We start from the raw sequence: 14,105 nt of genomic DNA, 5'->3' as shown, positions 1-14,105 counted from the left end.
AATCAAGTGTATCTTAGGATATAGTGAGAAGCCAGGGAAGAAATCACTGGGGCCCTGGCAAAGATGTTTGTATCATCGTGATGTACTGAAAGACTGGAGGGTGGCTGATGTTGTATCTTAATTTAAGAAAGGCTGTGAGGACAAGCCAAGAAACTACAGGCCAGTGAGTGTAACATCACTGGTAGTAGAGTTACTGGAGGGAACTTGAGGCTGTACCTTCCTGTATTTGGAAAGGCAGGTACAGATTCACAATAGTCAGCATGCTTTGTTCATGGAAAATTGTCTCCCCCAAATTTGACTTTTTTGAAGGGATCAAGAGGACTTATTAGGGCAGGGATCAGACATTATCCACATGGAATTTAACAAGGCCTTCAGCAAGATCCTGCATGGTAGGATGGTTTGGAAGGTAAGATCAGATGGCATCCAAGGTGAGCTAGCCAATCACAGAGTTGTTTCTCAGACTGGAGGCCCCTGACCAGTGGAGTGGTTGTGGGTTCACTTTCTTTATCACAAAGTGGACCCTGTATCAATTGGATGATTTTATATTGGGATGTAAGTAGCTTGGCGAGCAAGTTTATGGATGATATCAAAATACACAATGAGGAAAGTTATTTAAGATTACTACAGGATGAGCTGGGGAAGTGAGATGAGCTGCCGGAGGAAATGGTACAAGCAGGTACATTTGATACCAAAGGTTTAGAAGGACAGAGGCTAAAGGCAGGTGAATGGGACTAATTCTGATAGGCAACTTTGTTGGCACAGATAAGTTAGGCCAAGGGCCTATTTCTCCACTGTACAACTCAATGAATGTCATGGGAGGATTAAAGTCTCGGAGGAGATGAGCAATATAGAGAGATGAACCCATGGAAACAAACATGAATTTACAAAAGAATGAGAATTTTAAATCAAGGAATTAGCTGGGAGCCAACGTATATCATGAAACACAAAACATTGGATGAATGTGTGAGGAAACACAAAACATTGGATGAATGTGTGTGAAAGTTTTGGATGACTTTGTTTAAGGAGAGTAGGCCAAGAGAAGTTAGCTAAAGTCCACATTCTAGATGCAGGTCTGACTAACACTGAAAGTAGAAAGAAATCTCAAGTTTTTCAACAGCACCTATTTTCCTAAGTGATTACTCATTGGTATGACTGTCAGCCATGCGTCAGAGGTGGGGGTAAGCTGCATATCTCACAGCAAAGAGTTTATTGTACAGCAGAATGTCAACTTTCTCAATAAACAGCCTATTTCAAAGCTCACAAGGAAAAAAAATTACCATGCATTTCTCTCTAGAAATGGTAACTTCTTCAGCAAAATGCTGTGACTTAAGAATAGTTAAGGCATAAAGTGTGTGCATAAAATAAACCTCAATCACTTGCAGCAGTAGTCTCACATAGCCTTACTGACAAGGGAAAATTATTTCTCACCTGGCTAGATAAAGCGCTGTCAGCAAATTATTTTCTAAACTGCAGCTTAACACTTTTTCCACACAAAGGGTGATGGGTATATGGAGTGTGCTGCCAGAGGAATATTTTAATTACATTGTTTAAAAGGCATTTGACTGATAAATTGATAGAGAACGTTTAGAGGGATATAGTCCACATGCAGGCAAATGGGATCCGCTCTGATAGACATCTTGGTTGGCATAGAGAGACTGGGTTGAAAGGGCCTGTATCTACACTGTGCAACATTACTGTATAGCTCTATAACTTAGACTGACCCTCCAGTGTGGCTTTGGTTGAGGTTCTGTTTTTCCAGATGAACCTTCAAACTCAATCCCTCACTATTCGCCCATCCAAAAACATAACTTCCAACAGCAGAGAAAGTCTCTGGACTACGTTATCATTAAGCCAGCATTCAAATGATCTCACTGAGGTTAAGTGAGTCTTGTGTAAAAATTGGCAGTGGTATTTCTTATGATAATAATTGTAGTCCAGAAATATTTCATTGAACGAAGAGAGCTTTGACATATCAATAAAATAAGAAATGGCATGCAAAGGGATATGGAAATCAGTTAGGAAAGTGGACTTCATGTATGTTTGAAGTCTGGTAACTCTGTTATTGACGAAGGGTCTCGGCCCAAAACGTCGACTGTACCTCTTCCTAGAGATGCTGCCTGGCCTGCTGCGTTCACCAGCAACTTTGATGTGTGTTACCTATAATTACTACTCACTCACTACTTAAAAATATTTGGTACGTCCAATCTTCCTCCTTAAGGGGAAGCATTTATGGCACAGTGGCACAACTAGTAGAGACACTGCCTCACTGCTCTAATGACTTGAGTTCAAGCCCTACCTCTGGTGCTGTCTGTGTGGAGTTTACACGTTCCCCCTGTGACTGTGTGGAATTCCCCAAGGTGCTTTAGTTTGCACCTACAGGCCAAAGTCAAACATAGCCTGGCGGATTTACTAGTCACTGTAAAGGTGAGTGGTCAAATCCAGTGGAGGTTGGGAGAGGTGGGTTTATTTGGAATATGAGGAAAATAAAATGGGATGTGTGTAGGATTAGTGTAAATGGGTGCTTAATTGTTGGCATAAGTTGAAGAGGCTTCTTCCACATTGTACGACTCCAACTTCTACACATTACCCTCCATTTATGACCTATGGCCTTGTTGTGTTTTGTTCAGTTTGCTTTGTATCATCAGCTAATATGTCCTTTCATATACCATCAAGGTAGATTTTATACAGTTGAATGCCAACAAGCTACCATCTCACCACCCCACGCCTTATGCTGTCCCACCACTGATAATGAGTGATTTACTCTTCATCTCTGCTTTTGATTTTTAATCAATGCTCAAGTGTACAAATGTGACAAAGTCTAGACTAACATAGCACTTTAGCACAGAAACAGTCCTTGGGCCCATCTAGCCTGTGTTGGCCTGGTCTTCTGCATAGTCTCACCTGCCAGCAACCAGACCATAGCCCTCCATACCTCTCTCATTCATGTACCTATCTGAACTTCTCTTAAACGTTACAATTGACCTTACACCTACCAGTTCCACTGGCAGCTCGTTCCACACTTGCACTACCCTCTAAGTGAAGAATTTTCCCCTCAGATTTCCCTTAAATACATCTTCTTTCACCCTAAACCTATGACCTCTAGTTCTTGTCTCACCCAACCTCAGTGGAAAAAGCCTGCTTGCATTTATCCTATCTATACCTCTCATAATTTTATATACCTCTATCAAATCTCCCCTCATCCTCCTACGTTCCAAGGAATAAAGACCTAACCTATTCAATTTTTCGCTATAACTCGGGGCCTGAACTCCTGGCACCACCCTTGCAAATTTTCTCTGTACTCTTTCAAAGTTACTGATATATTTCCTGCAGGTAGGTTACCAGAACTGCACACAATACTCCAAATTAAGCCTCACCAAGGTCTTACGCAACTTCAACATCCTAATTCCTGTACTCAGTACTTTGATTTATGAAGGCCAATGTGCCAAAAGCTTTCTTTATGGATTGGTTTTCCCAGGCCTCTTTGTTCTATCACACACCTCAGGGCCCTACCATTCACTGTGTAAGTCTTAACCTGGTTTGCCCTGCCAAAGTGCAACACCTCACACTTGTCTGTATTAAAATCCATCTGTTCCTCTTCCCAGTTGGTCCAGATCAATTTGCAAGTTTTAATGGCCTTTTTTGCTGTCATAGCACTTGCAATCCTCAAGGATTCATATATATCTCCTCCTCCATCTCTTCATTGATCTTTTCCCCACCAGATCTGCGCTAGATCTCCCTGATTCTGACTGGAGGAGTGCACACTGCAATTGATTCCATCCGTACTTCAAACAAAGTTGTGATCCAGAACAAATGTATTGTCATAGCTTTATGGTGGCATTGGTATCTCATGTAGGTGGATTAGAAGCCACCATACGCCTGTCTTGTAAGTTACAAGCAGGGCAAATTTTCTTGGTTACGAAACAGTAGGTAAGCAGCACCGTTACCCATGGCTCCTGGGAGAAAGTGAGTGAAAGACCTTGAATTTTATTCTTCTAAGAATACTTTGTTCAACCTTTGGGAATGATCCTATTAACAGCAACAGGATACTTCTAACAGCTGTGCTGGCTTTACATCGTAATATCTTCATCGCCTGGATGTAACAGTTAACCCCAGAGACCAACTCTCAGCAGCCAAGGCCCGTGCAGTTACAGGAGCCACTTGGTGAAACAATATTTGCAGAGGCACTCTCTGTGCTTTGAGTTCTTAACAGGATCACTCATGTGGAAGTCCAGCAACTCCTGAAAGGCACTTGAAAGCTTAAGAAAGCTGCCTCTGCATGCTAAAGCTTAGCATCTTGTGAAAGGTCTCTACAGCCTGCCAGCTGAAAGAAAATCTCTCAGGATGAGTTGCCCTGTATGTAAGTATGTCATTTGTCTTTTTCCTTTGTGCTCGTCAAAACAAAAGATCTATGTGCTGGGAACGGATGTTCTCAGCTCAGACAGACGTGATCGGCATCAATTACATCCATGTGAGGTGGAGGATGGTGAGAGCAACTGCTCCACCACCAGCTCTCTGCCTCCACCAGCATCCTTTCCACCCCACCAACAGCCACCTGATCAGATGCCTGGAAAGAACAGCTGCTCCAGCAACTGTCAGATACTTTCTATTTCCCAGACCAATAAACCAGTCCAAGTGAGTCTGAGGGAAAGATTAAACAGGAACTTGAGGGGCAATCTTTTTACCCAGTGGATGGTATGTGGAATGACCTGTCAGATGAAATGGTTGAGGCAGGCATAATAAGCAGGTATAGCCAAGCATATAAGGACCAGTGATGCGGCCTTTTGCTCTTATGCACCAAAAATCTGGAATACTCTACTGATTGAGAAACGCCAGGCTAGTACTGCGGAATATATCAAAACACTTAGAAAAATCGACCTTTTAAAAAAAAAATTGACCTATCTATAAGATTGATTAATGCCTGTTGATTACTTTTATATAAATTGGTAAATTCAATTACATTTTATTCTATATATTTGTCTTAACTTATTGTTTTTAATTCTGTCTTGTATTTTATGACTATATTGACTTATTTTTAATCTATGTAAAGTATTTTGAGCCTGCATCTTAATGTACAAAAGGTGCTATACAAATAGTTACTATTATTGTAACAATATTTAAAAAACAGTTGGTTATGGGCCAAATGCAGGCAAATGGAAGTAACTTGGATTGGTATCTTGGTTAGCAGGGACCAGTTGGGCTGAAGGGCCTCTTTCCCTGCTGTATCACTCTATGAATGCATCAACTGAGTGATGAGCCATCAACAGGATTCACATTCTAGCCAGAGCCCAGTAAGAGGTGGACTGAAGCAATCATGGTTTAAACTAACAACACACATCAAAGTTGCTGGTGAACACAGCAGGCCAGGCAGCATATCTAGGAAGAGGTACAGTCGACGTTTCAGGCCGAGACCCTTCATCAGGACTAACTGAAGGAAGAGTTAGTAAGAGATTTGAAAGTGGGAGGGGGAGGGGGAGATCCAAAATGATAGGAGAAGACAGGAGGGGGAGGGATGGAGCCAAGAGCTGGACAGGTGATTGGCATGAGAGGATCATGGGACAGGAGGTCCAGGGAGAAAGACGAGGGGGGTGAAACCCAGAGGATGGGCAAGGGGTATATTCAGAGGGACAGAGGGAGAAAAAGGAGAGTGAGAGAAAGAATGTGTGTATAAAAATAAATAACAGATGGGGTACGAGGGGGAGGTGGGGCCTAGCGGAAATTAGAGAAGTCGATGCTCATGCCATCAGGTTGGAGGCTACCCAGACGGAATATAAGGTGTTGTTCCTCCAACCTGAGTGTGGCTTCATCTTTACAGTAGAGGAGGCCGTGGATAGACATGTCAGAATGGGAATGGGATGTGGAATTAAAATGTGTGGCCACTGGGAGATCCTGCTTTCTCTGGCGGACAGAGCGTAAGTGTTCAGCAAAGCGGTCTCCCAGTCTGCGTCGGGTCTCGCCAATATATAGAAGGCCACATCGGGAGCACCGGATGCAGTATATCACCCCAGTCGACTCACAGGTGAAGTGTCGCCTCACCTGGAAGGACTGTCTGGGGCCCTGAATGGTGGTGAGGGAGGAAGTGTAAGGGCTGAACATGAACATCGACTTCTCTAACTTCCGCTCAGGCCCCACCTTCCCCTCGTACCCCATCTGTTACTTATTTTTATACACACATTTTTTCTCTCTCTCCTTTTTCTCCCTCTGTCCCTCTGAATATACCCCTTGCCCATCCTCTGGGTCCCCCCCCCCTTGTCTTTCTTCCCGGACCTCCTGTCCCATGATCCTCTCGTATCCCTTTTGCCTATCACCTGTCCAGCTCTTGGCTCCATCCCTCCCCCTCCTGTCTTCTCCTATCATTTTGGATCTCCCTCTCCCCCTTCAACTTTCAAATCTCTTACTAACTCCTCCTTCAGTTAGTCCTGACGAAGGGTCTCGGCCTGAAACGTCGACTGTACCTCTTCCTACAGATGCTGCCTGGCCTGCTGCGTTCACCAGCAACTTTGATGTGTGTTGCTTGAATTTCCAGCATCTGCAGAATTCCTGTTGTTATGGTTTAAACTACACCAGTTGGAGCTCCAGGCAAGCTAAAGATCTAGATCATAACGAATATTCTCCTGTTCAGTCTCCACCTGTGTGGACTAGCCCAATGGCTGCGGGAGGCAAAGGGGAGACATCTTGGGGACTCAATTTAAAGAGGCGATAGACTGAGGGCTATGGAGAACTGGGACAGGAAAGGAAACAAGGCCTGGGGCAGATCAGCCCTGGTTGTATTGAGTCATGGGACAGACATGAGGGGACGAGTGGCCTACGCAGAACCTAGAACATTGAACAATACAGTACAGTAACAGGCCCTTCAGCCCACGGCATTGTGCCAAAATAAATACGATAATGTCACCAAATCCTTTCTGCTGAATATGGCTTATATCCTTCCATTCCCTGTTGTTCATTCAGAAGCTTATTTAAGAGCCTCTTAAATGCCTCTATCTTATTTGCCTCCACCAACGCCCCTGGCAGTCTGTTCCAGGTACCTACCACTCTGTGTAAAAAAAACCATGGCCTGCATGTTTGAACTTTCCCCCTCTCACCTGAAATGCTTGTCCTGTAGTATTAAGTATCCCTCCTCCCACAAGCATTTCAGATTCTTTGTACTGGTAAGCAACAACATATAACGTGGTTCATATTAGCTCTAATTCCTACCTGGCTTCCCTCCTTTTGCCAAAAGACAGCTGGTGGAGGGTTTCCCTTGGTCTCACAGAGGAAGGTAACGGAGCGGCCCTGAGCCACAATCTGGTCGCGAGGCCGCACAGTGATCTGCGGAGGCACTGCAGTGAGCACAGAAGGAAAGAGCATCACTATACACATACAATATACAGAACTCCAGCAACAAAGTACAGACTTCAGCTGGTCACTCCCAGGATACTGTAAACCTCCACTTTTTTTTTTATTTCGCTTTTTCATGGATTAAAAATGCAGAAATGAACTTTAATTTACCACAGAATCTCCCCGACCTTGAAACTTTCCCAGTCAACAAATGTTGCTAAACATTGACATATGCTTACCTGGGCATCAATGCCCCAGTGCTTCTTCAGCAGACTTACACCAAAGACTGATTTAAATGAACGCCCGTCTTTGAGGTATAATTTTACTCAAACATTTCATGATAAAAATGTGACATGAGCTTACAAAGCTGACTTTTCTATGTGGGAGCTCAATGTGGATCCTCTCTTGGTGATTTCAGCACAGCTTTACCATATGTGACGCAGGCACAACCGGACAGTCAGTCCACTTGGGACTGACACTGCTCATGACAGTTGACCTGTAAAGGGCGAATGACCTGATAATGTAGGGGTAAATCACTGATCACAAAATGGCTCAACGAATTTACAATGAATGTGCAGGGGAGACCCCCCCTGGAATATCACTGTGTGTGTGTGTATATATATATATATATATATATATATATATACACACACACATTTGTGCTCATGACTATATGTGTGTGGTGCCCATTTGTATGTGGGTGTGTAAGTATTTGCATGACTATGCTTTTGTCTGATAGTGTGTGCGAAAGTGTAATAGAGAGAGTGTGTGTGTGAGAGAGAGAGAGGGATAGGGAGGGAGGGTGGAGAAGGGAGGAAGAGGGCAGGAGGAGGAGAGAAGAGAATGAGAGAGAGGGAGAGAATAAGAGAGAGAGAGGGAGGAGGAAGAGGGGAAGGAGGAGGAGAGGGGAGGAAGGGGGGAAGGAGGAGGGAGAGGAAGAGAGAGAGAGAGTGTGTGTGTGTGTATGTAAGGGGGAGGGGGAGAGAGAGGGGGGAGGGGGAGAGGGAGAGAGGGGGGAAAGGGGGAGGGAGTGTACAATGAGTAGCCATTTATTTTGATGTCATTTTGTCATTTCTGGTATACCAAATTCAATCCCAGTATTACCACAAAAGTATTAAACTGCCAAAATTTAGAGTGTGTATTAAAAACATATTAAGGTAAAAGTGTAGACCCATCGCAGAAGTGTGGATAGAAAGGCATCAAGCATAAAGACGGAGACGGGTGCATGTCTGTCCAGACACTGCCAGAGATTCAACCCAATTAAATCAATGTACAGAAAACTGTGTGGCCTTTATTAATGATATGTTCCCTCCATGCCATCTGCCCAAATGAAAACACTCAGTCATCTTATCAGAGAATTTGGCCCATGTGTTCATAAATCAGAAACACATGTAACAAAATAAAATGATTACTTGGTGTAGCAACTGCAGCAAGGTGGTCATGATTAAATTGCTGAATGATATAAAGCTCACTTCAGTCTGTGTTTTTCATGTTATTAGATTATCCACAAATGCATCACTTTGCAATTCAGAATATGCAATAAGCATATTAACTCAATAGGGACCAATAAATTAGCCAGAGTTTTTGCTGAGTTACTAATTGCCTCCGTATCTTCCTTTCAGTCTCTTGGTTTGGCCCTGAGAACCCACCAGATTGATCGTAACCCGCCACCATACTTCATTATAAGAACCTGTTTTTTCCCCTATTCTCAAATGCTGACTTGCCTGTTGAGTATTGCAGAATTTATGTTTCAGATTTGCAGCACTGGGAATAAACATACAATTTCTAAAGGAAAACCTACAGTTCTGAGGCAAAAATAGGGAGTATTGTCCTTTGCACAAAATCACAACATACCAAAAAAAAAACAACAGTTTGTGCAATGGTGCCAGGGGATAGAGCGTGTGGACGTGGAAAGTGTCTGTACATTGGCACATGTGTTTTGCATTTAGCGTGTGCTTGTGTGCACACGTGTTAGTGAGATCAAAATACGAGTGTATGTAGTTGTGCTTTGTGAATGTCTGATGGGGAAAGGCTGAGGGCCTGATAGAATTCACTATCCAATCTCCGCGTTGAGGAAAGGTCGTTTGGGTGATGAACAATCAGCAAGAGCACACCATTTCCCAGGAAAGAGCCAACTAGGGCAGTGCTGGCAGTGATGTTACACAGAAAAATTAAGAAAATTAACATCAAATGATATGAATTTAAAATTCTCTACATATTGAGGAATTATTTTAAAAGTACTAACAGCTTGGAGTGCTGATCTTCCAACATTTAATGAAGAGGGGAAAACAGAATGAGAAGAGAGAAGGGTATAAATGAAGAAGATACGAGGGAAATCCCTTTATTAACCTGTCACAGTAAATAGAGCATGAGAACAATGCAGCTTTGAGTGTGCTGTGCTTCCATAAGTAAAAGTTGCTGAAAGATATTGACATCTGGCATACCCTGAGCATATAACTTTGGAGCTGGTTATAAATGTCTGGTGAAAGCAAACAGCAGGACAGGCAGCCAGTGGTCAGGAGCCTGCTCCTGAGAGACGTCCTTGAAGGAAGAAGGCTCAATCCGTCAACTCAACAGCAGAAGTTTACTGAGAAAGGGTCTTTAAAACTACATCACATTAAGGCGCTTACGCCAGGTTAACTATCTTAAAATGAAGGCCAGAGGCTCAGGAACAGGTTCTGACCACAATTTGGTTCAAGCCCTGTCAGTGATCTTGCGACCTTCACCTTGTGAAAGGGAAAGCAGATAATGAACAAACATTCTCTTTTATAGGATTTATCACAATCTCAGAACAGCCAAACACATTTTATGTTCAACAAAGTTATTTTGAAATATAGTTTCTTTTATTATTTAGGAAATAGAAAAGCATATTTATGTGCAGAAAGTTCCCACAATCAGCCTTGTGTAAACAACCAGCTAACTTGTTTTATGCTGGTGATTAAGACAGAAACATGAGCCAAGGCATCCCAACCTTTTTCAAATACTCTACTGGGATCTTTCATGTCCACCTGAGAGAGTAAACAATGCCTTGGTTTAACTTCTTATTCAAATGACTTCCGGCAGTATCACCCCCTCACTATTTCACAGGGGAATTGGCCCAGGATTTGTGCTGCGGAATCTAAAGTGGCATTTGAATCCACTACCTCAGATATGGAGGTGAATGTGCTTCATCATAGCAGTGGGTCAAGGGATGACCAGGCTTAGAATAATGGATACACATCTGCCCCCTTCTTAGTTACAGATATGGATTCTTCTCTACTGGTATGCTTTACTTTTCTGCTTTTTAAGGGGTTGCCTCCAGAGTGCATTAAATGTGAATCCATTTACTAACAGAAACTAGCAGCTGATGGTAACAATTTGAGTCTGTTTATGGAGTTTCTCTTTAGGATTTTGAGCTGCACCACACATAAACACATGTGCGTGCACACACTGATAGACACAGAGTCATAGACACATACAGAGAGGCATTCATCAACATGGAACGGAACATACTATACTAAGAGAAAGATGCACTAAGAGATAGATATAAAAACTGGCACATCAACATGTGCATGGACAGATGTACAGGCAGACATTCTCAGACATTGAACAGTTAATTGTAACAAGGCCTGCCCTGTGGAAACCAGATGGATAATAAAAGTGAGCCTTTTGGCTACCCGCTTGCTGTGACCTTCACTTACTGGGTTCTACGTGAGACTGAAACGCATACTTAATGTAGCTGAGGGATTAATCAATCACATCAGTCAGGTTCTGATTATATTTTAATGTGGGGGGAAGTGGGGAATTCATGGCAGCTTTCACAGCCTGATGAAAAGCAATTTGCCAGCTATCAGGAAGGCCAGAAGGTCAAAGACGGAGCCTATTGGGTCATGTGGAGCTTCCCTACTTGGGACACTTTGACTGAGGTCCTCTTCTCTTCTTCACCAAGTATTCAAATGTGTGCGCACAGCTGACTTTTAGCAATCAACAGCCTGAATCTGACCTCTTGTCTGCCCACTACTCAAATAACTCCGTCTCTGTTTGACCGACTGGGTTATCATTCCTCTTTGAATGTTGCTAGTCAGATGACACAGCACATCCCATTTCTTTAAATATTACTCAGTGAATTATGAAGAGCAGCTTAACACACTGGATAGGTTTCCTCCAGGTGTTCCAGTTTCCTCCCACAGTCCAAAGACATATGGGTTAGTAGGTTAGTTGGTTGCATGGGTTTGTATGGGATCATTGAGCCAAAGGTCTGTTACCATGTTGTATCTCTGAACAATAAATCAGGGGTTCCCAACTTGGAGTCCACGGACCCCTAGGTTAATGGTAGGGGTCCATGAGATAAAAAAAAAGATTAGGAACCCCTGCAATAAATAGATAAATAAATGATAGATAAACAAAAAATAGATAGGCAAATAAATAGGTTAATTAACTTAATTGCCCACTCCTATCTGCATTTATGGCTAATGGCTTTGGAAAAATACTATCAACACTGTTTTCACAAAATCCTCCAAGAGTACGGGAAAGATATGCAAACCTCTCTAGGCTAACAGCTCTGGCACTGGGCTCTTAGTTACAATCAGCGAGTTCCATTGGGCAGGACATACCATTCGCCTGCCTGACATCAGTCACAAAATTAACACTACTCTGAGAGCTAGCAAGGGAGGAGATCACCAGGAGGCCAAGGGAAAAGATGGAAGAATGCACTCAAAGCCTTGAAAAAAATAACAACATTCTCATGAACTGCTGAAAATCTCTGGCCCTTAACCTCTCAAAGTGGAAAAGAAACAGTGAGGATGATACTTAGAACATCTAGACCATCATCAGGAGCACTCACTGTCCTGAATAAGTGGTGCAGACAGCAATGACCCACAGACTACTCGCTGCCCTTTCACAGACTACCTTCCTGCCCCATGTGTGAAAGAGTATGTAGTTCCTACACTGTCACCTCAATATCCAGAAAACTGGAGTGGAAGCAAGTCATGATCAGTTCTGAGACACTGCCCAAGAAGAGGCAACTGCAAACTCACTTGAGTAACCACAAGGAAAAGTGGGTGTGGTAATTGGGGAAATCGCACTACCACAATGACTGCAGCAACACACTTATTCCTTTGAACAGCAGCAATTATACTCTAGGAGAAATTCTGTAGTGTGCGTAGACATGATAGATTCCGCAGATGCTGGCAATCTTAAACAACATGTACAAAATGCTGGAGGAACTCAGCAAGTCAGGCAGCATCTATAAAGGGAACTAAACAGTCAATGTTTCGGATCGAGACTCTTCATCAGGACTCCTAATGAAAGGTCTTGGCCCAAAATTTTGACTGTTTACTTCCCTCCATAGATGCTGCCTGACTTGCTGAGTTCCTCCAGAATTGTGTGCATATTGCTCTACAGTAAATAAACTTTGAAATCAGTCTTCATTCAATAATTCCGCATTTCATTTGCCTTCCTGTTTAAACTAAAGATATTCGTGTCAACAAAAAGATTTACTGAAACAGCTTCCATCCATTTTGGAAATTCAAAGTGGATGACTTTGAGATCCTGTCAACCTTTCCTCAGCTGATGCCTGTTCCACAAGAAAGTCCACAATCTATTTGCCTCTTTGATTGTTTATCCAAAAATATCGCTGGTTGATACAGAAAGGGAGCAGATTGTTTGATCTGTTTAAGGAGCAGGGCTAACAATAAGCACCTCTGTCTTAGAGTTGAGAAGGAATGAGAGTAGGGAAGATATATAGCGGTGTCAGGTGTTAGATTGTGAAGCTGATCAGCCGAGGCCTTGGGTTAATGAAGCTATAGATTTGAAGATAGTCCCTCCTTGAGTCAGAATCCTCTGGGCATTCAAAAAATGCTGCTCCCACAATACAAAACAAATCCCTCTCTGTGAAAGATGGTATCAAATTGCTGTGTGTGGTTACAAAGTACAATTAACATCCCTGCCTTACCTGGTGCCTGAAGCCTAAATTAGTACCTGAGGACATTGCTGATAGTTTTCTAGGCAGATTAATTATATCAAAGATGGTGGCAAGCAGATGGGAGTCCAATATGATTACATCAGTTAACTCGAAAAATGGCTTGCGACCCCTCCAGATGACGGTGAGGAGATCTAGTGCACGATATGCAGTGACTCTCAGTGACAAGGCCTCAGATTTAATTCTGTACTGAGACAAGCAGGGAAACATCAGCCTCAAACACCTGGCCTTGGACAAGAATATCAATAGTGACCAAGATATTTCTATTTGTTACCAGCCTATTGCAGGCATTCCCTTTGTTCTCTCCACACCACCACTTTCTCTGCAACCTAAAACATGTTTGATATCTTGACTTGTTCTGCTTCTGATCGAAGTGTTGACTTTTTTTCTCCACTGAAATTTCTGACCCACTTAATATTTTTACTTTTATTTCATATTTCCAGCACCTGCATTTTGCTTTTCTATTCTCATTGTATCAATTTCAAAAATGCCTTAAAGTTATATCCCCTACTGAGGTAGTTGAGAAATGATGGCATTCTGTATCCTGACTGATTGAAATCTATATGAGGCAGTTTTTAAATTGCAACCATCTCATATTGCTTAATATGTAGCTCAACTGGGGTTAGTCTTTGGAATGGTAGCCTGCTGCATTGATTCTTAGGACACATATTTTTACAGTGCATTGTGTAACTACATAGTAAACTTCCTTCGTATAAAATATATTTTGTTGGCCTCACTCGCTCTAAGCATTTATACCAGAACAGAAAGGGAGATGAGCTTGGACCTTTCTTTGAGTGACTTGAATGAATGATATTGCAGGCACATTTTG

General features: G+C 42.6%; 1 protein-coding gene across 5 annotated transcripts in view; it reads right to left on the bottom strand.

Moving 5' to 3' along the window:
- Positions 1 to 14,105, bottom strand: part of robo3 (roundabout, axon guidance receptor, homolog 3 (Drosophila)) — a 345,220-nt gene that overhangs the window by 154,323 nt on the left and 176,792 nt on the right. For all 5 annotated transcript variants that reach the window (XM_072238366.1, XM_072238370.1, XM_072238367.1 and 2 more), the window contains exon 7: positions 7,195 to 7,319. In XM_072238366.1, the coding sequence (XP_072094467.1) occupies positions 7,195 to 7,319 (125 nt within the window). The remainder of the gene's footprint in view (positions 1 to 7,194; positions 7,320 to 14,105) is intronic.

Source organism: Mobula birostris, chromosome 20 (assembly GCF_030028105.1).
Source record: "Mobula birostris isolate sMobBir1 chromosome 20, sMobBir1.hap1, whole genome shotgun sequence".
NCBI classification, from domain to species: Eukaryota; Metazoa; Chordata; class Chondrichthyes; order Myliobatiformes; family Myliobatidae; genus Mobula; species Mobula birostris.
The sequence above is the reverse complement of the archived record's forward strand: the minus strand, read 5'-3'. Positions and strand labels throughout refer to the sequence as shown.